Raw genomic sequence first — 27,320 nt, forward strand, 5'->3', positions numbered from 1 at the left:
AGTCAATGGCCGCCTTATTTTGGGGTCGCGGGCTGAAAAGTTTGGGAACCCATGCTCTAGGGGCAATGATGATAATAATAATAATAATGGATTTGATTTATAATGCACTTTACATTTGTAAAAAATCTCTAAGTGCTACAATTGGCAATTGCATAGAAAAAAAGAATCATCACACCATTAAAAAAAAACATCTAAGAAACTGAAACAGAAGGTCTTCAATAATATAAACTTTATTTGTATAGCACCTTTCATGACATGAAATGCAGCTCAAAGTGCTTTACAGAGCAAGAATACATTTACAATTACAACTAATTTAACAATAAAGCAAAAAAGAAAAGCAAAAGCCTAAAACAACATTAAAATAATTGCAAAAGGCAGTGAATCAGGCAATACAGTGAAGACATGGATAACAACACAGAGATTTAAAAATCAACCAAAAAATCTATTAAAAGCAAGAGTGAAGAAGTAGGTCTTGAGTTGTGGTTTAAAGCTATCCACAGAGGCTGCCTGTCTTAGGTGTAATGGGAATTTATTCCACGCTGTCGGTCCGTAGAAGCAGAATGCTGCTTCACCGTGTTTTTATGTTTTTTAGTCCTCTCTTAAAAGAGTCAACCGACTGTGGTGCTCTCAGGTGGATGGGGAGGGCGTTCCACAGTTTTACGTACCCATGGTACGTAAAATCAATGTACTGTACAGTAGACGCGTACTAGTAACAATATTATGGTCTTGAGGTTTGAGGGTCTGAAAGGTTCCTGGTTCAGTCCTAAGGGCAAAGTGTTCATTAATTCTGCATAGAGCCTTTGAGCATGGCACGTAACCCGACTTAGAACATATTATGCATTAGATATAATATAATATCTCTTCAAAGCATCTCAACACAACGTGTAGGAATTGCAGGAAGAAGACGATGTGTGTGCGTGCGTTTGTGCGTGTGCGTGCTAGTAGTTGGGGCGAGATGGAGCATCAAGATAGGGATACATTGGCTTCTGTTCTTCCGATATTGTCTGTGAGTCGTGCTTCAGTAGCCTCCTTAGGAAGAAAAGGGACATACAGGGAATACTGTTACAACATGTTAACCATAATACATAATTATTCACTATATGATTAACCGACCTACTGTATGCAAACGTACCTGTTATGGAAGTGAATCCACAGGCCAATCCCCATCAAGGCAAATAACACCAGTGTTCCTACAACAACACTCACACCTGACATTCACACACACGCACACACACGCACACGCACACACACACACACACACACACACACACACACACACACACACACACACACACACAGACACAGACACACACACACACACACACACACACACACACACACACACACACACACACACACACACACACACACACACACACACACACACAGAGAGAGACTGTGTTAAAGACTGTGATAATAAAGCTTATCATTAGCAATTGCTGTGTTTTATCAATGCGTGAGGGCTGCTGCAGACAGGTTGACAACAGGACTTCAGTAGGAGTCTCAAACTGTAGAGGTACTATCTGCATATAATATATAACTATCATGAAAGAAAACTCAAGACAGCAGCAATTCTTACAGAACATGTAAAAAGCATTCTGAGTACCCAGGATTATCAACGAATCAACGCAAGATAAGTGACTAAGGCCTGGGCAGTAGTGTGACGGTCCAGGCACCCTGGGCTGCAATGCCGGCCTGGCGTTCCGGACGACCTTTGCTGCGTGTCGCCCCCCCCCATCCATCTCTCTACCCATTTCCTGTCAGCCTACTTTCCCTATCCCTCTCTACATAAAGGCATAAAAAAAAGATAAGTGACTAAATCGTTTAGTCTGATTAACCTTAAGACTTATTTTATACTTCATTGTACAGCGTTGTAGCAAAAATATCAGATCTACCAGCTCAAAACATATCTTGTAGATCTGCTATTTTCATTTATTTGATAAAATATATATATATATATATGTATATATTTTTTACAATATATTACGGTGATTTGCTCGATTAACTGTTGCACCCCTTTGCTGAAGAGTGTTTGTTCAGTAACAGGGGTCTTCCAATGTCTCCAGCTCTTTAGTAAAAAGAAAATACATTTTCAGGTGCGTTACCCATTTCATCTAGAGAGAACCCCACAAAGATCATTTATCAGCTTCAATTTGATAGTGTTGCACTTCCAACTGCGTTTAGTGTTTTTCTTTTCATGAATCAATTCCAATTTCATTTATTTATCCTGTATCCTGCAGCCACGTCGTTCTAGCCTGGGACCAGACGAATCTGCCAGTGCAAAAAAAAAATTGCCCTCTGCGATTTGGGTCTGGCACCGCTCCGTTGTGAATCCATTTCCTGCTCCCGAAGTCTGGGGTGACCAATCAGGGCCCAGTATTCAAATATGGGAGACTGTAATTGGTAGTTGGTTGTAGGTCTAACCAATTGCAATCCAGGGGTTTGATGCCGCCCCTTGGAAAAAAAACGTCCCCATAGAAGCACCAGACTCATATCCACGCAGTGATATAGTCTGGCCACGCAAGGCTGACGTCGTTCCCATGTGGATTCCGAGATCAACACGATTACATTTTTTGAATTTTATACATCCAAAGATAAAGTGGTGGAGTTGAACTTGGTGTAATAGACAGGGAGGTAATCAGTCAACCCTCACCTGTGAGTACAGTGGCTGTGCTTTGTGGACCTCGACCGCTATTAACGGTGGACTTTTTCTCTGCTGCTGATGTTGAGATCCAGTCCAAACATGAGAAAACAATGAGAAACAACGCATGTTAATTTTCAGTACGAAAATAAAAGCATCTCATCTCAAGATGACACTTTCGTCAAGGTCGAGGGCAGAGAGTGTCTTCCGGTAGAAGTCATGTAGCAGAAAATATAAAAATTCCGATTGGCCCATAGAAATGCCACAGTAATGAATAAAACCAATCACCGGAAAGACAATCTCATCCTACAGTTAAGCGCAATTGCAGTCATTTTCTCCTCACTCACACCCTGGATCTACATGTGAGTGACCTGGCTGAAACTTGGCTGTAGAAATATGTAAGCATGTGGCTGGAAAGAGGAAAAGCAATTGATGGGGATCCTTGGAATGTAATACAATCAGGCTACTGATCACCACCCAATATTATGTTTTGGGGAACAATTCCAAACAATACACTGCAATACAGCTACTTGCAAACAGAAAAAACTAAACTAAACAAAAAAGCAGTGAAGATCAGCATAGTGTAAGGGTAAGAGATCAGAATACAGTAGTGAAATGTATAAATGTCTGTTCGTATTTTACCTTGTCAGACATAAATATTAATTTTATTTGGTGACAATTCTGCATTCTGAGAAAGCAGAAGAGTGAAGTAGAACTTGGTGTAATAGACAGGGAGGTAATCAGTCAACCTCACCTGTAATTACAGTGGCTTTGCTTTGTGGATCTGAGACGCTATCAACAGAGGACTCTTTCTCTGCTGCTGATGTTGAGGTGTCGACACTGCTGGTAGTTCTAAACGTTGGATCTGTACTTTTGGTCTCTGTTGTGGGCTCTACTTTTACAGCATCAAAAGAAAGACAATGTTTCACAGTTGAATAACTATTGTTTTTTTGCAAGGAGATGGAAGGGTGTTATTAATAAGGCTATAATTGTATATTTTGCATCCCACTGTCTTCAAAATGTAATTATGTCTTTTACACTATGTGTACAAAATAATGTGTGAGCTAACAAGCTCTGAGGTTTCTCTCTTCCTGTTAAATGATCAGATTTAAGATTTAGCATTCATTGGCCAATAACATTGTGACCAGCTCAGAGACTAATCTTAACTTCCTGTATGTAAATGCAAACATTGACTGGTGTCACACACACACACACACACACACACACACACACACACACACACACACACACACACACACACACACACACACACACACACACACACACACACACACACACACACACACACACACACACACTCACACACAATGTATAATTAACAATTTAGACATTTAGCAGACAGCCTTAATCCAGAGCGATTTATAGTAAGCAAGGAAAACACAAGGTAATACATCAAATGCATAGCAATAGTAATCTAGCAATCTAGGATCATAGGTAAACCAAGAGCCTATCATCAGCACACACACACACACACACACACACACACACACACACACACACACACACACACACACACACACACACACACACACACACACACACACACACACACACACACACACACACACACACACACACACACACACACACTCACACACAATGTATAATTAACAATTTAGACATTTAGCAGACAGCCTTAATCCAGAGCGATTTATAGTAAGCAAGGAAAACACAAGGTAATACATCAAATGCATAGCAATAGTAATCTAGCAATCTAGGATCATAGGTAAACCAAGAGCCTATCATCAGCACACACACACACACACACACACACACACACACACACACACACACACACACACACACACACACACACACACACACACACACACACACACACACACACACACACACACACACAGGTTCATCAACGACCCAGGTTCATCAACGACCCAGGATTATCAACGAATCAATGCAAGATAAGTGACTAAATCGTTTAGTCTGATTAACCGCTTAAGACTTATTTTATACTTCGTTGTACAGCGTTGTAGCAAAAATATCAGATCTACCAGCTCACACCATATCTTGTAGATCTGCTATTTGCACTATTTATTTGATAAAAATAGATTTTTTTTTAACAATAGATCAAAGTGATTTCCTCGATTAACTGTTGCACCCCTTTGCTATAGAACAGGGGTTTTCAACAGGTGGTCCTTGGACCACTTGTGGTCCCTGAGAGTATTGCATGTGGTCCCTGAACATGTTGCAATTTGCTTTTTTCTCCTTGTTCCATGGAACAGTGCATATTATCCACCTGGTGACCCATGATGACACGTCAATGTTTTCAGTTACTGGGAAGTCCGAGGTCAAGAGATTCCACAGAAAAGGGAGTCAGAATCTGGAGTCATCATTTTTAGGAAATGTGGCCATATAATTGCATGTGTCTGTGTAGTCCATGGACCATTGGTTGAGAAACAGTGGGATGAACAGTATAGACATGGGACGCATGCATAGCAAGTGTTACCAAAGCCCTAATCTTAGCTCGTATACCGATTCCCCACCCAACACAACAGTGGTCCCCAGGTTGATTCTTAGTCAGGGAGGTGGTCCCTGGTTCACAATCAGTTGAAAATCCCTGCTATAGAGTGTTTTGTTCAGTAACAGGGGTCTTTAGTAAAAAGAAAATACCTTTTCAGGTGGGTTACCAATATCATCTAGAGAGAACCCCACAAAGATAATTTTTCAGCTTCAATTTCATAGTGTTCCACTTCCAACAGTGTTTAGTGTTCTTCTTTTCATGAATCAATTCCAATTTCATTTATTTATCCTGTATCCTGTATGAGTAAATTCTGTCATGATTGAATGAAATTGGTATCCTGACCTGAACATTTACTTTTGGCTTACACAAAGAGCTGGAGTTACGGGGAGACCCACGTTACTGAACAAACACTCTGCAGCAATGATTGCTATCAGAACATAGAGCTACTTCACACTTATCTTAACAAAGACATATCAGTATATTCCCAGGATGAGTGCCCATAGGCAGGTAGGAGTAGCGAGGAGGGTCGGTCTCTGGTGGTCGTTCCTCACTACTCCTACCCGCTTATGAGCACTCATCCTGGGCACAGAAGTGGAGCTGAGGAATAACGTCCATAGCTAATGATATATTACACTTGGTTAAGTCATAGTGACCTCACCATTAGTTAATGAAATTTGCCCCCTCAAGTAAAGTGTTACCAAAATATCACTTTTAACTTCAATTTGATAATGGTAGTCAATGGGGCTGAATCCCCAGCCCAAATCTGCAGTCATACGTCATGTAGATATGTCATAGAGTAGACGACTGATGTCATAGATGAACATATGAAGTCTGAGATCTGCATTGCAGCCACGTCGTTCCCATGTGGATTCCGAGATCAACACGATTACATTTTTTTTATTTTATACATCCAAAGTAAAGTGGTGGAGTTGAACTTGGTGTAATAGACAGGGAGGTAATAAGTCAACCCTCACCTGTGAGTACAGTGGCTGTGCTTTGTGGACCTGGACCGCTATTAACAGGGGACTCTTTCTCTTCTGCTGATGTTGAGATCCAGTCCAAACATGACAAGAGAAACAATGCATGTTCATTTTCAGTACGAAAAAAAAAGCATTTCATGATTTGGTAGACACTTTTGCCAAGGTCAAGGGCAGAGAGTCTTCTAGTAGAAGTCATGTAGCAGAAAATATAAAAATTCCGATTGGCCCATAGAAATGCCACAGTAATGACTAAAACCAATCAAAAATAAAGTCAGATAAAGCGCAATTGCAGTCATTCTCTCCTCACTCACACCCTGGATCTACATGTGAGTGACCTGGTTGAAGCTAAAAATGATGATTGTCACCGAAAGGTCTCTAGTTTGCAGATATATTACTTGGCTGTAGAAATATGTAAGCATGTGGCTGGAAAGAGGAAAAGCAATTGATGGGGATCCTTGGAATGTAATGCAATCAGGCTACTGATCACCGTCCAATATTATGTTTTGGGGAACAATTCCAAACAATACACTGCAATACAGCTACTTGCAAACAGAAAAAACTAAACTAAACAAAAAAGCAGTTAAGATCAGCATATTGTAAGGGTAAGAGATCAGAATACAGTAGTGAAATGTATAGATGTCCATTTGTAATTTATCTTGTCAGACATAAATATTAATTTAATTTGGTGACAATTTTGCATTCTGAGAAAGCAGAAGAGTGAAGTAGAACTTGGTGCAATAGACATGGAGGTAATCAGTCAACCTCACCTGTAATTACAGTGGCTTTGCTTTGTGGATCTGAGGCGCTATCAACAGAGGACTCTTTCTCTGCTGCTGATGTTGAGGTGTCGACACTGCTGGTAGTTCTAAACGTTGGATCTGTACTGTTAAATGTGCTTCTCGGTTTAAGATCTGCTATTGCTCCGGAGACAGAAAGGACCAAACTGTTTTTTAAATTTGTATTTAAATGAGATTATGTAGAGAGCTCTCTTTTATATCAGTCTGAGCTAAGTTTGATAATGCAATAATTCTTCGAAATTGAGCATAATTTAAGCAATTTTTTAGATCTTCTTTACAGATCATCAGAGGTGACATCTGAGACATGCTGAAGTCTATTTCTCAGGAGAAGAAAATGAGAAACAGGAGACATAAGCTGACATCTCCTTTTTGTATCACATTGATCTCATTTATGACTAGAGAAACAAAGGAGTAATAGACGAGATCTCAAACTTGGATTCTGCTTTCCTCTGGGTAGGGCTAAAACTGGGATTCAGCTGGAGAGCTGCAAAGCATTATGGTCTATGTAAAAACCACCCTCTTTCTGGGTAAAAAGGTAATTAATAAGGTACATCATACCTATAATCATTTAAAATGCAAACACACAAATATTGTAGTCTTACGTTTACAAATGAGATTGGGTTCGGACCACTGATTATCATCTTTACACTTGATGAGTTCAGAGGTGCCTGCCGTCCTCACGTAACCATCAATACACTTGTACACGTAATAGCTGTCACTTTTACAACAATTTGTTGCTTCTGGAAGTTCAGTTCGGTCCACACGTGGTAACAGTGAGCATGGACACTTGCAGTTGTCTGCAAACAAAGCATGGATATGCCAGGATTACAACAGATTATTACAACAACCAAGTCATGTCTTATTTGTACAAAAAATAAATCATAGAGATCAGAATACAGTAGTGAATGTATAGATGTCCATTTGTATTTTACCTTGTCACACATAAATATTAATTTAATTTGGTGACAATTCTGCATTCTGAGAAAGCAGAAGAGTGAAGTAGAACTTGGTGCAATAGACAGGGAGGTAATCAGTCAACCTCACCTGTAATTACAGTGGCTTTGCTTTGTGGATCTGAGGCGCTATCAACAGAGGACTCTTTCTCTGCTGCTGATGTTGAGGTGTCGACACTGCTGGTAGTTCTAAACGTTGGATCTGTACTGTTAAATGTGCTTCTCGGTTTAAGATCTGCTATTGCTCCGGAGACAGAAAGGACCAAACTGTTTTTTAAATTTGTATTTAAATGAGATTATGTAGAGAGCTCTCTTTTATATCAGTCTGAGCTAAGTTTGATAATGCAATAATTCTTCGAAATTGAGCATAATTTAAGCAATTTTTTAGATCTTCTTTACAGATCATCAGAGGTGACATCTGAGACATGCTGAAGTCTATTTCTCAGGAGAAGAAAATGAGAAACAGGAGACATAAGCTGACATCTCCTTTTTGTATCACATTGATCTCATTTATGACTAGAGAAACAAAGGAGTAATAGACGAGATCTCAAACTTGGATTCTGCTTTCCTCTGGGTAGGGCTAAAACTGGGATTCAGCTGGAGAGCTGCAAAGCATTATGGTCTATGTAAAAACCACCCTCTTTCTGGGTAAAAAGGTAATTAATAAGGTACATCATACCTATAATCATTTAAAATGCAAACACACAAATATTGTAGTCTTACGTTTACAAATGAGATTGGGTTCGGACCACTGATTATCATCTTTACACTTGATGAGTTCAGAGGTGCCTGCCGTCCTCACGTAACCATCAATACACTTGTACACGTAATAGCTGTCACTTTTACAACAATTTGTTGCTTCTGGAAGTTCAGTTCGGTCCACACGTGGTAACAGTGAGCATGGACACTTGCAGTTGTCTGCAAACAAAGCATGGATATGCCAGGATTACAACAGATTATTACAACAACCAAGTCATGTCTTATTTGTACAAAAAATAAATCATAGAGATCAGAATACAGTAGTGAATGTATAGATGTCCATTTGTATTTTACCTTGTCACACATAAATATTAATTTAATTTGGTGACAATTCTGCATTCTGAGAAAGCAGAAGAGTGAAGTAGAACTTGGTGCAATAGACAGGGAGGTAATCAGTCAACCTCACCTGTAATTACAGTGGCTTTGCTTTGTGGATCTGAGGCGCTATCAACAGAGGACTCTTTCTCTGCTGCTGATGTTGAGGTGTCGACACTGCTGGTAGTTCTAAACGTTGGATCTGTACTTTTGGTCTCTGTTGTGGGCTCTACTTTTACAACATGAAAAGAAAGACAATTGTAAGAGCCATATGATTGTTGTTTCTTATTTCACAGTTGAATAACTATTGGTTATAGGAGGAGATGGAAGGGTGTTATTAACATATTTGTATATTTTGTATCCCACTGTCTTCAAAATGTACTTTTACACTATGTGCACAAAATAATGTGTGAGCTAACAAGCTCTGAGGTTTCTTTCTTCCTGTTAAATGCAAGCACACACACACACACACACACACACACACACACACACACACACACACACACACACACACACACACACATATGAGAATGTTAAAGTGTATTTGTCAACTATCATTTGGTAGCTAGTGTACGTACTCTGCGTTTTGGATTTTGGGTCACCTGAAATGCAATAAATGAGTATGTTAAGGTTTATTCTTCATTTATAATTTTGCATGATAGTCATGGTCAATGAATATAGGACTGAATATTAAAGAGGAAAGCAACTAAAAAAGTCTGTCATGTACTAAATATGTACCTAAAAGACAACGGTTAGTTCCTGACAAAACAAGACAATAGTCTTTTTCCTTAACATATCTACAGAAAGATAACTTCAGGATATTGACTGTAATGGTACATGGTTTTACATATCCCACAATGCCTTGCAACAGTAATCTCCGTTGCTGAATCCGGTTTTGCATTACATCAAGAATACATTATGTAGGAAATAGTGTACAGGTAATGAGCAATACCAATATGTAGGACAATATAATGTTCCTGTGAAATTGGAATCTGTAAGTTTAACGTCCTCCTAACCGGAATTTGAACCCGGGTCTCCCGCATGGAAGACTAAACTTGCAGCTCTGTCATGATGGAATCCCTACTTGGCCATGGGAGATATTATATCGCACTTATGGTGTAATGTACAGTAATGCACATTGTTTTAATGATGTAAATGGTGCATTTATATAGCGCTTTTATCCAAAGCGCTTTACATTCACCCATATATTCACACACACCGATGGCGGAGGAAACCATGCAAGGCACCAACCTGCTCATCGGGAGCAATTAGGGGTTCAATGTCTTCTTGCTCAAGGACACTTCGACACTATCTCTGGGGGAACCCGGGATCGAACTGGGAACCTTGCGGTTTCCAGTTCCCTCTATCCGGCCACTCTGCCCCTGAGCCACTGAGCCGCCCTTATGTATTAATGGTATACACGGTTGCTTCTGCCAGTGGTGTGTCAATAGGTGTGTGAATGGGTGAATGTAATATAATGCACATTGTAAATCACACAAAAGCTAAGCGCTATATTACCGTTTTCCATTTTATGAGCTTTATGCAGTACTACTTATGGATCTCCAACCACAGCCTACTAGTAATATAGTATTAAAGGTATGGTTAGTGATTTTCTTTGGTTAAAATAATTTTTAAATAGCTCTATATTCTGATAGTACTCATTGCTATAGAGTGTTTGTTCAGTAACAGGATGTTAGTTAATTTTCAGGTCAGGTTACCAATTTTAGGATAGAGAACTGGGGGATACAGATTAAACAAGTGAAATTGGAAGGGATGACACAAAGAAATGAGCATACAAAATTGGACCTGATTGGCTGACATTTTGTCACCTACCTGAAAATGTATGTTCTGTTCATCAAAAATCTGTAGAGACAGGGAGACCCCTGTTACTGAATTAACACTCTATAGCAATCATTACTATCAGAATATAGTGCTTTAACCTTTTAACAAAAACCTTTTTGTTTTAACCAAAAAATATCACTTACCCTACCTTTAACATGATACAATATTCTTTATCAATTCAAAAAGTAGCGTTTAAGTAGATTGCACTTTTTGAACGATATACGGGTTAGAACTGAAACCATGCCAAGAGGAAAACATCGCTTCTCAATTTAAGATCTTCTATTGCTCTGGAGACAGAAAGGAACTAACATTTTTATTCATTTTTAATTCAAATGAGATTATGTAGAGAGCTCTCTTTTATATCAGTCGGAGCTACGTTTGAGACGCAATAATTCTTCTAAATTGAGCATCATTTAAGCCATTTTGAGATCTCCTGTATAGATCATCAGAGGTGACATCTGAGACATGCTGAAGTCTATTTCCCAGGAGAGAAAAAAAGAGAAACAGGAGACATAAGCTGACATCTCCTTTTTGTATCACATTGATCTCATTTAGAGAAACAAAGGAGTAATAGAAAAGATCTCAGACTTGGATTCTGCTTTCCTCTGGGTAGGCTAAAACTGGGATTCAGCTGGTGAGCTGCAAAGCATTATGGTCTATGTAAAAAACACCCTCTTGCTGGGTAAAAATGTCATTAATAAGGTATGTCCTGGTATGACCTATGATAATTTAAAGTGCAAACACACAAATATTGTGGTCTTACGTTTACAAAAGAGATTGGGTTTGTCCCACTGATTATTTGTACACTTGATGAGTTCAGAGGTGCCTGCCCTCCTCAGGTAACCATCAATACACTTGTATCTGTAATTGTTGTTCTTGTCACAACAATTTGTTGCTTGTGGAAGTTCAGTTTGGTCCACACGTGGTAACAGTGAGCATGGACACTTGCAGTTGTCTGCAAACAAAGCATGGATATGCCAGGATTACAACAGATTATTACAACAACCAAGTCATGCCTTATTTGTACAAAACATACATAATAAAAGTCATGTTATAATCTCATACTTACGGGACTAAGCTTAACATAGTTAAGCTTAGTCCCGTAAGTATGAGATTATAACATGACTTTTCTTTGGAATACATAAATCTGCAAATTAATATAGGCAACTAGTGCAAATTTCGAAGTTGTGCATAATGTACGGTAACGGGAAGAGTGGGCACTAGGGAAATCTGGGCACCAAGGAAGAGTGGGCACCAAAATAAAGTGGGCTATGGGCACCAGGCTTCAGAAGAGTGGGCGCTAGGGGAATCTGGGCACCAAAAAAGAGTGGGCACCGGGTAATCCGACACCTGGGAAATCTGGGCACCAAAACAGGAATTTTAGTGTCCACAGACAGAAAGTGTTTTGCACCTGTCTGTCATGCATTTCTATGATAAAGACGCACTGGGGCATGACGCACTGACGATTGGGATACTATTTTTTCCCACTTTTTTTTGGCTGCTGGCCTAGCAGCATGCACCTTTGTTGTTGTTTTATTCGAGAAACAAATATGGATCCTGGGGACAATAGACGGCACTTCACACCGCACCAGATGTGCAGCCCAACTCCTCTCTCTCTCAACAGCAAAGTGTTGGTCGTTTGATCCCAGTTCATTTCTCCTCTTTGACTGTCTGTACATGTCTTCATGGGATTAGGCTATTTACTCAACTGAACATGGACAGGTAGAGAATATAGAAACTTGTTTCAACGTTTTTCAGGCCAAGGTCCTTATAGGTGAGAGAGAGATGAAACAGGGACCCCCACTACATCATAACATTGTGTTCCATACTAAACTTATTATTTATTTGTTTTAGAAAGGCTTCCATGTAACTTGATAAGAGACTGTCCCTTTTTTTGTTTTGTTGAAAGGTTAACTATATTCTGATAGTAATCATTGCTAGAGTGTTGCTAGAGAGAAAATACATTTTCAGGTAGGTGACAAAATATCAGCCAATCAGGAGAGAGTAGTCTACCCGTTTATCAGCTTCATTTTTATAGTGTTCCAGTTCCAATTTTGTCTTCTCATTTATTTGTGTCATCACTTCCAATTTCACTTGTTTAATGTAGGCTATGTATCCTGACTGAGTTCTCTATCAAATTGGTATCCCGACCTGAAAATGCATTTTCTGTTTAATAAAGAGCTGGAGAGACATGGAGACTCCTGTTACTGAACAAACACTCCAGCAATGAGTACTATCAAAATATAGGGTTTAACCCTTATTTTAACCAAAGAAAATAACTAACCATTAGACTGTCCATTTTTATTATTATCTCTATTTATTTTAGGGGCTTCCATGCAACTTGATGCAAAGTTCATAATTATTTAAATTTGGCACCAAATAGCCAATTAATCTACAAGCTCACAGCATAGCCTATTCTTCCCCCCAAAAGGTGCTTAGTCTTCCCCCATGAAGTGCCCAGTCTTCCCCCACAAAGTGCCCAGTCTTCCCCCATAAAGTGCCCAGTCTTCCCCCATAAAGTACATCTCTCCCTTTTTTTATATAATTCTCTTTTAAGCAGTGGTGGAAAAAGTACTCAATTGTAAAAGTACTCAAAAGTAAAAGTAGCAATACTTACAATATAGAAATACTCTGTTACTAGTAAACGTCCATAATTCAAAATGTACTAAGTAAAAGTACTCATTATGCAGTATGTCCCATTTCACACGTTTTCAAATGTCTAAAATGTCTACAAATCTTTTGAAAATAGCAGATCTACAAGCTCACAATGCCTTGCGTCACAACGCATTGTGAGCTTAGATCGGCTATTTTCATATGGCTGTAAAAGTACTGAAAATTTGAAATACTCCAGTAAAGTAGAAATACCACAAAATTGTACTTAAGTACAGTACTCGAGTAAATCTGTACTAGTTACTTTACATCACTTTTTAAAGTTATTAGATAGAGATGCTATTTAGGCTGGGTCTGTTCATCTGAAAAGTGAATGAGTATTTGAAGCAATTCACTAACCTGTGATTGATTGATTGATTGATGGTGTCGCTGCAGCTCCGAGTTGAAAAATTGCAATTATACACCAAAACATCGAGCACTTATCCATCAGATCAGCCTATATTTAAACCGAGGTTGAGTTAAACTCAGCTACAGCTCTCTGTCTTGTAGAATCTATCTGTGAGCATTTTAATTGGGGAGCAGTGAGTATTTGGCTAATTGGGGGAGGAGATTAATGAGAATTGTATTAATAATTTGGGGAGGAGTCATAGCCTGTGTGTGAGAAATAGACAGTGGTGGAAGAAGTAGGCTACTCATATTTTTGACGTAAGTAAAAGTATCAATACTGCAATGTAGAAATAATCTGTTACAAGTAAAAGTATGGAATTCAAAATGTACTTGAGTTAAAGTACAAAAGTATATAATCCAGTAAGGTAAACATACCTACAAATTGTACTTAAGTACAGTACTTGAGTACATATACTTTACCTTAGTTTACACCACTGGAAATATACCTATTAATGATTTCTGCATTCTTTTATGATTTGAGTGCATAAAAAATAAATATTCCCAAAGAACTTCTGATGATTTATCTATAGTAGGTATAGGTCTACATTAAACCTAGCCCACTATCGTAAACAAACAGATTAGGCTATATACAGTTCCATAGCTGTACGGTGGTAATTTGGGTTTGAAATAAAGTACAATATATAGTTTTTACGCCTTGTTTTAATCTACTGTCTCATCTCAGACATCTCCCACGCCAGCCGCCACCCTATAAATTGAATTATTGCGACCTCTGGCGGACTAAAGAAAAAGATTAAACCAGATGTTCTTTCTTTCTTTCTTTCTTTCTTTCTTTCTTTCTTTCTTTCTTTCTTTCTTTCTTTCTTTCTTCCTTTCTGAATGTTTCTGGGGGGGGGGGGGGGGGGGTAGGTTAAGACTTTGACAGGGGCCACTTTGGAATTGCAGCCTCCTGAAGGTGTTTCTTTAGGGCAGTTTTGAAAGTGAGTAGTGTTTTACACTCCTTATACTCCTTTGGGTAGGGCATTCCACATTGTTGTTGCAGAGCATGACAACGAGTTAATTCCCTTGTTTGTGCCAAATCTGGGTTGGACATGATCAGTGGAGCTGCCTCTGGTGTTGTGATTATGGACTTGAAGTATTTGTAGGCTACAGGTACATCATGGTGGGTATCCAAATGTTGTGGTGGTGTATCTTGTAGACCAGGCCCAATGCAAGTTGCTGTACTCGGTCCTCAACCCTGAGCCATCCAACCCTAGCAAAATGAGCAGGGGTTAGATGGGTTGTATGTTTAAGGCCAAGAAGTAGCCTTACTTTAGTTTGTTTTGGGATGTTTGAAGCCTTATTTTTAAGGCCTTAGTGGTGTTGTGAATGTGATACCATGAGAAGCATGCATAGTCGAAATGACTTTGGATGTAAGTGACTGTACTAGACTGTACTAGAGCTCAGGTGGAGAACATTTTATGGAGATAGGAGGGACGGTGACTGTAAAGCTCAGGTGGAGAATTTATTTTCCCACAGGGCCATACCATAGAGTTAAGGGCCATACTGCCTAAATGGTCATCCAACCGCCAGGTGGCGATAAAGTACACACCATGGTACATATTATTGACTGTCGGACAGTGTTGCCATGTCTGCTTATTATAAGCGACTTTGGGCTTCTTTTTCTGTAAAGTTGCTAGTACATATTATTTGCAGCGGGTTGTTGCGGTTTTTTGGGCTTGTTTCTAAAGTGTAGTCTATTTAGACTAGTAATTTTTTATTCAAACCAGTGGTTCTCAAATATTTCCATGAAAATGTTTTGTGCCACAGGGAGCATTTGTGTTGTTAGAATGTTAACAAATATTCCAAATATTACACATTTTATTGCAAGAGTTTTTGAAAATAGCAGATCTACAAGCTCACAATACATCGTGATAATTTGTAGATCGGCTATTTGAAAATAGCCGACGCTACTTGGAAATAGCCGTTCAAAGTGCTCATGTGGCCTAAATTGCTTCTTTTTGGGCTTGTTTTCCTATACCTGCTTTCTTATTTGTCTCACAAAACCTGGCAACACTGATTGTGAGAATGAAATGTGCTGGATGCTTCTCTACATCATTAACTGTGAGGTTAATTTAGTTCGTGTTCTCCAGGATATTTACCAAACTAGTGAGTTGAAACTTAACCAATTTAACGTCTAATATATCTCGCAATGTTCCCAGGTCTTTGACGAGTTCATTCATTATCTCTCCGCATCGTCTAGCTTGGTGAAATGAATAACATTAGCCTAGCCAGCTAGCCAGCTAGCTAACCATCCAGCAGCACTGTGTCGCTGTGTTGCTTTTAAAACCTCAACCTGCTGCTTGTGCAGATGAGTAATAGTAATCAGTTAATGCAAACGAGACGGCTAAGCAGCGTGAGATAAACGCAGTTGTGTAAAGTAGCTAGTACAATTGAGGTATTTTTACTTTATTGGAGTATTTCCAAATTTCAGTACTTTAACTTCCACTCCACTACATCTCATAGGCAAATGTTATACCTTTACTCCACTACAATTATATGAAAACCTTAGATACTAATTACTTTTTGATTTATTATTACAAAACAAGTTTTTTTTAGTTGAGGATACTCTACCATTTATGTCTCTGTATATATTAAATTCAAAATGCTAACGGTAGTTTGTGTCCCTGCAGCAAAGCTTGGACAGAGATGTCTCTGTATGATGACCAGCCAATGGCTGCTGCCAGTGACACCAAGATCGAGGGCTGGTCTAAGAACTTCAAACTGCTCCAGTCCCAGCTGAAAGTCAAAAAGGCAGCTCTGACTCAGGCCAAGGTGAGCTCTTGATATGAAGAATTATTAGTCGTTTAACTCTGAGACTGAGAGTGTACATACATATGTAACCAAATGGACCCCTTGGTTGCGTTGGTCATATTCGTACACTCTCAGAGTTACATTACATTACAGTCATTTAGCAGACGCTTTTATCCAAAGCGACTTACAATAAGTGCATTCAACATAGGTAGGGAACGAAACTACTAATCACCAGAAGTCTTAAGTGCATTTTCTGCAAAAACAAGCAACTAAGAGTTTACCTAGCGCTAAGGTAAAAGTGCAATATATCAGCTACCTACTTTCTTAAACAGATGAGACAAAATAGCTAAATCAAATGAGCAAGAGCTAAAACAAATAAGTGTATCGACTAAACAAGATCCAATAAAACAATACAACAATAAAACAAGAGTTCGTACAACTAGTTAACAACCAGTTAAAAATGCATACATTAAAACACTGATGATTTTAGGGTGACTGGTTGTGTGACATTGTAATGCTCCTGCGTATAATTCATATATTTGTGTACATGTGTGTGTGTGTGGTGCACATGTGATTTGTGTGCAGACTCAGCGGATGAAGCAGACCCACGTCCTGGCTCCTGTCATTGACTTGAAGAGAGGTGGTTCTTCTGCTGATGATAGGCAGATCATAGACACGCCCCCGCACATTGCTGCAGGACTCAAGGTGACTGAACGTCTGTCAGTCTCAGTCTTTATGTTGGAATCTCTGTCTTCCTGACAGTCTGTACTGTGTGTACGCTACTGTGTGTAAGCTATTTCTTTCCACCGCAGTTGAGCTCAGGGAGAGCGCTTGTTTTGGCTCACTCATGGTTCACTCAGATGCTTTATTTTCTATTTTCTAAAGATATCTTTTTTGGGTCTTTTCTGCCTGTATGTATAGTGTATAGTGGAGATAGACAGGAAACAGGGAGAGATGTGGAGAGACATGCAGCAAAGATCGTTGGGAACAGGACTAACCCACGATGCGCTGTCAGGCTACATTAGAGCCTAAGTGCCTCGGACCGCTAGGCCAGCGTACCGGGCCCTCAGGTTGTTCGGGCCCTCAGGTTGTTTTCTAACACACTGAACGTGCACATTTTACAGTATCTTCCTACATGTGTGCGTGTTTATCAGGATGCAGTGCCCAGTGCGTTCTCATCCGGAGACGCGCTGATCCCCCTGGCGGACGAGTACGACCCCATGTTCCCCAACGACTACGAGAAAGTGGTGAAGAGGCACCGAGAGGAGCGGCAGAAGCAGCGGGAGCAGGAGCGACAGAAGGAGATAGAAGAGAGAGAAAAGTATGAGCTCCCCTCCCCTCGCTGAAGGACAGCAGATGCTCAGTAGGGCTGTCACGATTATGACATTTTGCGTGACGACTAATTGTCACGCATGTAATTGCGATTAACGATTTTAATTGTGTTTTTGTCGTTGAGCACTGGAACATATGACTACGAATTACATTTCTCTTTAGCTTTTAGGCTTTCAAGTTGCACAGGGCAGATATGACAAATGACCTAGTAATAAATACAAAGAAATGACCGACAAATGTAATAAGTTTATACTTGACTGTGTTGACCTTGCGTGTGTGTGTGTGTGTGTGTGTGTCGCAGGAAGAGGAAGGACCGGCACGAAAGCGGCGGAGCAGCACCGAGTGGATTCTCTCGCTTCCCGGCGGCCGAGGGAGACTCGGACGACGAGGAGGACTACGAGAAGGAGAGGAGGAAAAGAAGTGAGTGGCCCACTGCCGAGATCGCTGCTTTGTGTCGCCCCATGTGCCCGTTCATGGTTCAGTGTTGTCTGGAGATATAAAATGTACTCAAGCCTAGAAATAATTGATTATAATCAGACACTCACAAAACAAAGCCCCCCCCCCCACCCCACGTGTGTGAAGCTGAGGTGACAAGAAACTGAAACTTCTCTAGAAGCCCTTGAACATAGCATGGAAGACAGTCAGTGATTATTGTGCTTGTGATACGGTTATATTTCATATAACAAACCATATACACACCTGTAATTATCCCTAGCAAAAAAAACTGAAATACAAAAAAAAAATATATATATATATATTTTTTTTAACCAAATTATGTGAAAAATGTCATATTGATGATTTAAAATAATAATTGATTAGTTCAATTAACTGTTGTAACTGTATCTTTTTTTAGTACGTGGTAGGCTGAGAATAACCATGTTGTGAATGTCTATTTTTGTCTCAGGTATGGGTGGGGCAGCCATTGCCCCTCCTTCATCGCTGGTGGAGAGTGGTGAGTTGGTTTGTTATTTTATTGTCATTTGTACATGTGGGGGGCATCTACATAGAAAGCCTGGGTGGATCTGATACATTCAACAGGAATTGGAACAGGAAGACGATGCACAAAAACAGTAAAAAGTTTAAAATAAGACACATTCAGTTCAGCAGTGGCATTCTGTGCTCTCGCCATTGAAGCAGAAAAGCTTCTGCTAAGTTACTGGTACGTGGATGGAGCGTTAACACTGCCAACTGGGTAGAGCAGTAATGCACTCACTCAATGCCTGGATGGAATTAATCCTGAATGATTTTTATCAGCGGAGGCGCTGATTGACATTCCTGCCCGGGGTTGCTCAAAGCAGTTGAATGCCACACCCCAACATAAACCTGCAATAACACATGACTTGTTGGAAAAAAGTAGCCAAATGAGGGCATTACAGCACCATAGGGAAAGAACAGAAATAACAGATTTCAATCATGGTAAAAAAAAACAAATGCTGACAGGCCTTCTTTACACATTTGTTCAAATGTCATGGTGGTGAGGTAGCCTGGGACCAGACGAATCTGCGAGTGCAAAAAGAATTTGCACTCTGCGATTTGGGTCTGGCACCGCTCCATAGAGAATCCATTTCCTGCTCCAGAAGACGGGGGTAACCAATCAGGGCCCAGTATTCGAATATGGGAGACTGTAATTGGTAGTTGGTTTGTAGGTCTAACCAAATGCGTCGAGAGTCATTGTTTTGATCCCGCCCCCTTGGAAAAAAACGTCCTCATAGAAGCACCAGACTCATATCCACGCAGTGATATAGTCTGTCTACGCCAGGCTAGTGGTGAGGGGGGGGGGGGATTAGTTTGAGAATGGACCTGGTGATTGTTGCTCTGCAGTTTGTCCAGCAGGTAGCAGCATTGTCAAAACCACTACTGATGATTTAGCATCATAAGTCATAGGATAGTAGAGTGTGTGTGTGTGTGTGTGCGAATTGACTCATTTTCTCTCATCCTCCTCCTTGAATTCAGCCTCTTCCTCGTCATACTCCTATGAGGATGAAGGGCGCCCTCCTCGAGGCTCAAAGGCAGCCATTCCACCACCAATGTACGAGGATTCAGAACGGCCTCGCTCCCCGCCCGGACCCACCAACTCCTTCCTGGCTAACATGGGGTGAGTGGGCAAACATGAGCAAACGCAAGACGTGCAAACACTGAACATTGATGTCAATTGAAGGTGCTTCCTTTTTTCCATCGCACCTATTTATATATCAAATACAAATCCCAGCTTTCCTGCATTTCTGCCATTATCAGCATGTTGTTAAAACCACGCCCTGACAATACAAATGAGTCTTGTTCAAGGTTGCAGGATTGTCTACATCAGGGGTCTTCAACATTTTTCAGGCCAAGGACCCCTTAGCTGAGAGAGAGATGAAGTAGGGACCCCCATCTCTTTGCCAAAAATAGCCGCTCTACAAGCTCACAACTGCTGCGAGACGTTGTGAACTTGTAGATCTGCTATTTTTGGCTTAAGTTCCCCTCAGAATAGGGATCCTAGGGTTCAAGTAATGAAAAAGAAAATAGTGACATCCAGCAAACAAGCAGATACACCAGAACACGTCCTCGCATGCATCATTTCCCTGTGTTTTTGAAACCATTGATCTCCCTCCATTTTCCTGCAGAGGGACCGTGGCCCACAAGATCATGCAGAAGTACGGGTTCAGAGAAGGCCAGGGCCTGGGCAAGCATGAACAGGGTCTCAGCACTGCGCTGTCGGTGGAGAAGACCAGCAAGAGAGGCGGCAAGATCATCATAGGAGACGCCGCAGAGAAACGTAACTAGCCCAGTGTTTCCCCCTACCATTTCCCCCCTGAAAGTCAAGTTGATTTTATTTTATACAGCACCAAATCACAACAGAAGTCATCTAAAGGCACTTCATATAGAGCAGGTCTGTCCTGGATTGTTCCGGGTTCACTCTGGGTGTCCAGAGTCCCGACAAATATCTGTAAAACACTTAAAATGTCCATATTTTCAACATTCACTACCAAATTGTCCCGGCATTCACCACAATTAAAATAACACCAATAGCATTATTATCCTCCTGAGAACCTCAACAGCAGCAGTTTGCCGCTGTGTGTCATCTTGATGTTTGATGACACATCTTGATGTTTCTACTCCTCTGCATACAGTACATTATTCATCCAGTGTGACTGCGTTGTTTTTGCGGTGATTTTTCATTACGTATATATGTGTGTGACTGTGTGTGTGTGTGTGTGTGCGTGTATGTGTGTGTGTGTGTGTGTTACAACAGCGGGATCCAGTCAGTCAGGGGCTGCTGAGACTTCAGGAGGGGCTTCCTCAGGTTGGCCTCCACTTCCATACACCTCACATCTGCTCTCACTCTGTTTGTCCCATCCAGTGTGTTTTTTATGGGTGTGGGTGTCATTTTCTCATCGCAGTTTAATGTTGGTGGTACCACTTAACCCATTAAGACCTGAGGCAATTCTTTTTTTTTAAACAATTTCCAAATCTAAAAAAAAAACATTTCAAGATTTTTCAAAAATAGCAGATCTACAAGCTCATAGCGCGGCACTCGGTGCCACGCTATGAGCTTGTATATCTGCTATTTTTGAATAGCCAAAGAAATCTAAAGTGACATATGCGTTCCAGGTCTTAATGGGTTAAGCCCTATGCTTTGTTGTATGACAAACAAAGAAAGTGGCCCATCGACAAAATCACAATGCAGTGCCTTATGAACTTCAATATCTGCTATTTTTGCTATTTCTTTTAAATGTTTGGAATTGTGAAATAGTTTGAATTGAACCCAAAATAGGGATATCAGGGTTAATGTGGTTAACTTTCTTTCTTTCTTTCTTCTGTTCATCGTATCAAAGCCACTCCCCTCCTGTCTTCTGACAAAAAAAGCATTTTAAACAACAATCGTCAACAGTTGACTCATGTCAAATTGTGATAAATATTGATTTAGTTAAGGCTACTTATTGCTGTAGTGTACTGCTAACCCAACTAATCTCACAGCCCAGTTCTCTCGTCCAGCTAACCAGTAGCCACTAATTATTCTGCTGTGGACTGTGGCGTGAACTCTCTTGACCTTCCTGTCACTTTTGTATGTACAATCAGCGGACTCTAAGAAGTCTGAGGCCAACCCCCTCACAGAGATCCTGAAGTGTCCCACCAAGGTTGTGTTGCTACGGGTAAGTCTAGGCATGCTAATGAATACAATGAAACATTCTATATGCCAAGGGTTCCCAACCATTGGCATATAACAGCTCATGACCTGCGAAGAAAAACGTTGTGATTTCTATATGCAAACGTGGCTCCTTGCTTGAATTGCTAATATTAGGGATGCCACTGTGCCAAGTGAACAAAAACATATTGTGTGTGTGTGTGTGTGTGTGTGTGTGTGTGTTTTAGAACATGGTAGGTCGAGGTGAAGTGGATGAAGACTTGGAAGGGGAGACCAAGGAGGAATGTGAAAAATATGGCAAAGTCACCAAATGTGTCATCTTTGAGGTGAGAGCCTCCCAGTTAATTCTCCTGAAAGTGGAACTGGACACAGATCTTATGACACAATCATGTGCTCGTTTCAGTTCCTGTTCACACGCATACTATGGTGACCAGATTGCGTCCCAGTTTGTGGAGTTCCTGCAAATATCTGTAAAACAACAAAATGTCTGGGTTTTACCAACTTGTGCCAGTTCTCACCACAATTAAAACAAGGCTAATGATAATATTACCCTTCTGAGAACCAAACATATTTGTATATTCCAGTTTATGGTTTATTGTGATTTTTCTCATACTATTTAGATTTTATCAACATTATTTATATTAGTAATATTTTTTATTAACCCATTAAAACTAGGAAAGCATCTATGTCATTTTAGATTTTAGCTATATATATATCATATTTATATATATAACAAGAGGTCGTGCTAGGATTTTTTTCTCCCGGTCACAGTGTCCGGAATGATTAAAATTTACCGGACATCTGATCAAAATAACGGACATAATAATTGTTCATGCATGAATGACAAGCAGGTGCACAAACGTAGCCAATAACAACAGTTAAAGCATTATATTTGGGACTGAAAACTAATTGAATGTAAAGGAGTAGTAGGCTATACAAAAAAATTACAGCTTCATCTTGCATAAGGGAATTAATTATATTAGGCTACAATTGCACAGGTTGTGGCTGCGTGCATAATGATTTCTCAACAAGGTGTTGCATCATTAGTTTCATGCCAACACATGTTCTTCAGAATAATGACAATAAAGAACAGGGTAAACTGTTGCGCCCTTCTTTGTCCTTTGGTAACGGTTCGCTGCAGGTGCGGTGGTCTCAAAAATATAGAGAGGAAAACTAGCAAAAACTAGCAAAACAAGCACTGACGAAGGTCCCAGGACCGAAACGTTTGCTTTTTAATCCACTTTGAGCACAGAGCACTCTTGAAGTCTCTCTAAAGAGTTTTCCTTAAATGTTTTTTTGCAGTGAGCGAGTCTCGTTTTGCTAGTTTTCCTCTTCAGAATAATGAGCAATAGTCTAAAACAGTGGTTCTCAAACTTTTATCACGACGCATTGTGAGCTTGTAGATCTGCTATTTCCACTATTTTTGAAAATGTTTTAAAATATGAACCCTTTTTAACGTGGAAACGATTATGACAAGATAATTGATTATCTCAAATAATTGCGATTAGACTATTCTGAGCATGCATAGTGAGCTTATTGATCTTTTGAGGTAGCGAATACAAATACATTCGCACTATGATTACTTTACGTTTTTAGCTTTTCTTGTCATCATACGACCGTAACGATTAATTAACAATTATTTTGTTACTGTTACTATAATGTTAAGGAACCAAAACCAAAGAATGTTACTTGTATGTACTCGTATATGAGATGTAACTAATCAAATCTTGACTCTTGAATCTTATGGCAAACAACATGCTATTTTTCCCATGCTCACCCGCATGCTCATGTTCTATTAGGGTGCGTTTGGATATATAGCACTGAGCGCACTGGCCAATACAAACTAATACGTGAGTGCGTTCCCGGTGCGCATTTCCAAACGCACCCAATATTAAAATCGGCTAATGGGAGGACCGGCAGTCACTATGACTCAGCCATAACCATATAAGGAGCCGACGGTACAACGTAGGCGTGAGGGACGCATAGCGGGCCGAACCTCTAGTATCTATAAATGCACAGAATCTCGGTTGTACAGAACTGAAAATCCACATATCGCTGTGTGTCTGTCTGTGGCCTTTTTATTCCCATAATGGAGATCCCTGATGTCGTCAATATGATGTCATAGTTCTAACGTCATAGACTGCCCTCCAAGTACTATGATGGGTATTGCTAGCCTGGTAAACCCCCCTCCCTCCGGAAATCTCATTTGCATTTAAATGAGATTTCCGGAGGGAGGGTTTACCAGGCTAGGGTATTGCACTAACTACTCGGTTTCAGTGAAACTGAACAAAGTAAAATGTTTGTTTTGCTATATTACCATAAGTACGTACGGACAGGGCCTCACAAAGCCAACAACTTGCTCCTGTTTTGTTGCATTTTCGATGAGAGGTCATCTTGAACTAATAGTCTAACATGCATAATCCCCTCTGCAGATTGCTGTTGTGACCGAAGAGGAAGCTGTGAGAATATTTCTGGAGTTTGAGAGAGTCGAGTCGGCCATCAAAGGTCAGTTTTTTCTATGGGCTTACCACAGTGTAGGGTATAAATGTAATGTATTCCTGTATAATGCAACTATAGTTCACATTAACCAATAAGACCCCTCTTAAAGCTACAATCCTGGACTTACTTTAATTATTTTAACCAATCTGTATGGTAGAATATGTGAATACAATCTAACTAGCACGTACTGTACTGCATGTAGCATGTCGTGGTTGGAGGTGGTCTCCCTCCCTACTCCTCCATTGAGGAATTTAGACCCTGGTGTCGGGTAGGACACCAACTGGTTGACGATGTCAATAAGGTTATTTGAAGCAGACTGGATTGGACACTAGTCGTGTTGCCATCTGGCGGCTATATAGCTGAAAGGTTAGAGAGCCCGGCCTGGGAAGCCGAAGGTCCCAGGTCCCTGAGCAAGACACTTGACCCCTAACTGCTCCCTAGCACTGTACCACTGGCTGCTCACAGTGGATGGGTAAATTGCAGGTGACAGATTTCATGTATGTGCACATATACAGTGACAAAAAACACCCCAAGGAGTGGAGACTTTATTATAGACATCATTGCAATCATCTCTCTCTTGTCAGGAGAGACATAGCTTGGGGTGAATTATGCAACTTGTATAAGCGATCTGTTAAGTGGGTCCCATTCTAAATGGGTCGGCCCAAATCAGAAAGAACATGAAACTTGTCTCCCCAATGTATTACATCATGCCTGGTCTTACTACGCACTTTGATCCCCTATAGTGCGAGCAACCACCCGCCTTATATCACAACTCCTGAAAAGGAGGACACACATCAACTTCTAGCCTTCTAGCACAACATAGAGAGGAGAACAAATGTACAATGTTCAAGGCTTTGTCCACACGCTATTATATTTTCATTTTAAGACTGTTTTTTCCCCCCGGTCCACAGCGCATTTTAGCACTAATGAAATGGGATTTCAAATGCTTTGACTTGTGTTTGAAATAAGTGTCTTTTTTATTATTTATTTTTATCTTAAAATCGCATTAAATGTGTGGTTTAATTACATTTTGTGAGATATATGTACCTGTAACGACACAGGCAGAGCTGCACAAAGAGACTGACAGTTTTTTTTACATCTAGACCGAAAAGTAATTAAAATACAATGCAGTTCAGTTGTTATTTATTGTTAATGACCTAGTGTTAACATGGCCCAAGATCTGTGCCAAAATGTCGCTCGCATAGGCAAGTTTTATTGAGTCTATGTGTGGTTAGTTGACATCGCACTTGAACACAGGGTGCCTTTTTATGGTAACCGGGTCGGTGCACCCCTGGTGCAACACTGGGCACCATTTCTATATTGGTTACATTTTATATTTGGTTTTATATCTACATTTATTCTACAAATGAGGGGCCAAAAACATATAATATATATTTTGTATTACATTCAACGCCCAATATTTCTACAAATGCTACACATTGCTACAAAACCTATGATTATAGGTTATTTTGGGGATAAGTAAGAAGTACATATAGGTCTGATAATGATGTACCATGCATGTTAACAGCAGAGATAAACACAGCTGTTTTTCCTGGGACTTTTCTGCTTATAAGCCACGGGAGCTTACAATCAGGGATGCTCAGTTGATAAATGCACGGGAACATATACACAGAATTGTAGTTTAGTAGTTTATCTATCTCTACTTCAAAGGCACACTGGAGCATGTGTCCAGTTAAGACACAAACATCCCAGGAAAGGTTGAAATATGTTGACGTGGTATATCATTGACCATCCTTGAAATAAATGGTTGACCACCGACACTGCTTTGCCATGCACACGCACCATGCACACGCACTCATACGAGCAACGTGATGTGAGCTTGTAGATACAGTGAGGCTATTTTCGACGCGCGACACCAGCAGTATAAATCCGGCTTTAATGTTGAGTTCTCCCTCTCTCGGTGTCCTAGCTGTGGTGGATCTGAATGGCAGGTATTTCGGCGGCCGTATTGTCAAGGCCTGCTTCTACAATCTGGACAAGTTCCGGGTGCTGGACCTCGGTGAACAGATGTTGTGATGGTTCCTGTTTGGTCCACCTAACAGACTGATTGTCACACCACACACAGATGTGCATTGTGCATATGTAGCCACGATGTGTCCTTTTGTAAATAGCCCCACCCTTTTTATATGATATGAACAGCATCTAGTGAAGTCTACTTTTGTTTTATTTTGCTGTTCGGACACAAAAGTGTTTATGCCAACCCAAACCAAGGGTATGAACTACCTTTTACCATCATAGCTTCCTTAAGGTCTACAAATAATACATGTATTTTTTCCCTTGTAAAAAATAAATACATCTTTTGCTCTCATTTCTGAGTTGATTCATGAAATGCTCTGTCATTGTTGCTCTATGAAACCTAGTTTCTGTCTGATGTAACAGCAGACTCCACATTGGACTACAACTCCCCAGGGGCTCCATCCTTCATTAGCATAACCCAGAAGATGATGCACCTACTTGCCAGTGAACACACCCTTAAAGGAGTAGTTCAACCAAAAAGAACTACTTATTTTCTATCAATTACACACACGATGAAGCCTTGGATTCATGGAGATTGTTTTGTCGCATTCCTAAGCCAATAATTTGATGACCGGGTCATCGGTTAGTAGGAGACTCTTTGAGGCTAGGAGACTCTTTGACTCCACCGGTCATCAAATTATTGGCTCAGGAATGCGACAAAAACAAAAAAATCTCCATTAATTCAAGGCTTTGTGGGGTGTTGATAGAAAAGTAATTTTTTTTGTAAACTA

The 27,320-nt window shown here is 40.2% G+C and overlaps 2 protein-coding genes across 13 annotated transcripts; one reads left to right on the top strand and one right to left on the bottom strand.

Annotated features, from left to right (window-relative positions):
* Window positions 1-214: 214 nt before the first annotated feature.
* il15ra (interleukin 15 receptor subunit alpha) lies at window positions 215-13,948 on the bottom strand. 11 transcript variants are annotated; one of them, XM_080420942.1, is made up of 13 exons: window positions 13,797-13,948; window positions 11,551-11,742; window positions 9,524-9,547; window positions 9,037-9,174; window positions 8,595-8,789; window positions 7,963-8,106; window positions 7,521-7,715; window positions 6,889-7,041; window positions 6,116-6,181; window positions 3,396-3,533; window positions 2,654-2,719; window positions 1,133-1,208; window positions 215-1,029 (listed from the first exon to the last, which is right to left on the bottom strand). In XM_080420942.1, exons 1-13 carry the CDS (start codon window positions 13,882-13,884, stop codon window positions 939-941), a joined length of 1,566 nt encoding a protein of 521 aa, XP_080277068.1. In that variant the 5' UTR covers window positions 13,885-13,948; the 3' UTR covers window positions 215-938. The 11 variants fall into 11 exon arrangements, with proteins under 11 accessions (XP_080277068.1, XP_080277066.1, XP_080277067.1 ...); XM_080420940.1 differs by having other exon boundaries at window positions 7,963-8,109; XM_080420941.1 differs by having other exon boundaries at window positions 6,889-7,032; window positions 7,963-8,115.
* Window positions 13,949-15,857: 1,909 nt separating this feature from the next.
* rbm17 (RNA binding motif protein 17) lies at window positions 15,858-26,871 on the top strand. Of its 2 annotated transcripts, none has more exons than XM_080420955.1 (13): window positions 15,858-15,950; window positions 16,475-16,616; window positions 17,181-17,300; window positions 17,750-17,916; window positions 18,229-18,347; window positions 18,832-18,879; window positions 19,881-20,022; window positions 20,531-20,682; window positions 21,160-21,210; window positions 21,987-22,060; window positions 22,281-22,379; window positions 24,486-24,558; window positions 26,483-26,871. In XM_080420955.1, the coding sequence occupies exons 2-13, from the start codon at window positions 16,491-16,493 to the stop codon at window positions 26,587-26,589; spliced, it is 1,278 nt and encodes a 425-aa protein (XP_080277081.1). In that variant the 5' UTR covers window positions 15,858-15,950; window positions 16,475-16,490; the 3' UTR covers window positions 26,590-26,871. The 2 variants fall into 2 exon arrangements, with proteins under 2 accessions (XP_080277081.1, XP_080277082.1); XM_080420956.1 differs by having other exon boundaries at window positions 18,832-18,876.
* The last annotated feature ends 449 nt before the right edge of the window (window positions 26,872-27,320 follow it).

The sequence above is a fragment of the Gymnoscopelus braueri genome, assembly GCF_963280865.1.
Source record: "Gymnoscopelus braueri genome assembly, chromosome: 23".
NCBI classification, from domain to species: Eukaryota; Metazoa; Chordata; class Actinopteri; order Myctophiformes; family Myctophidae; genus Gymnoscopelus; species Gymnoscopelus braueri.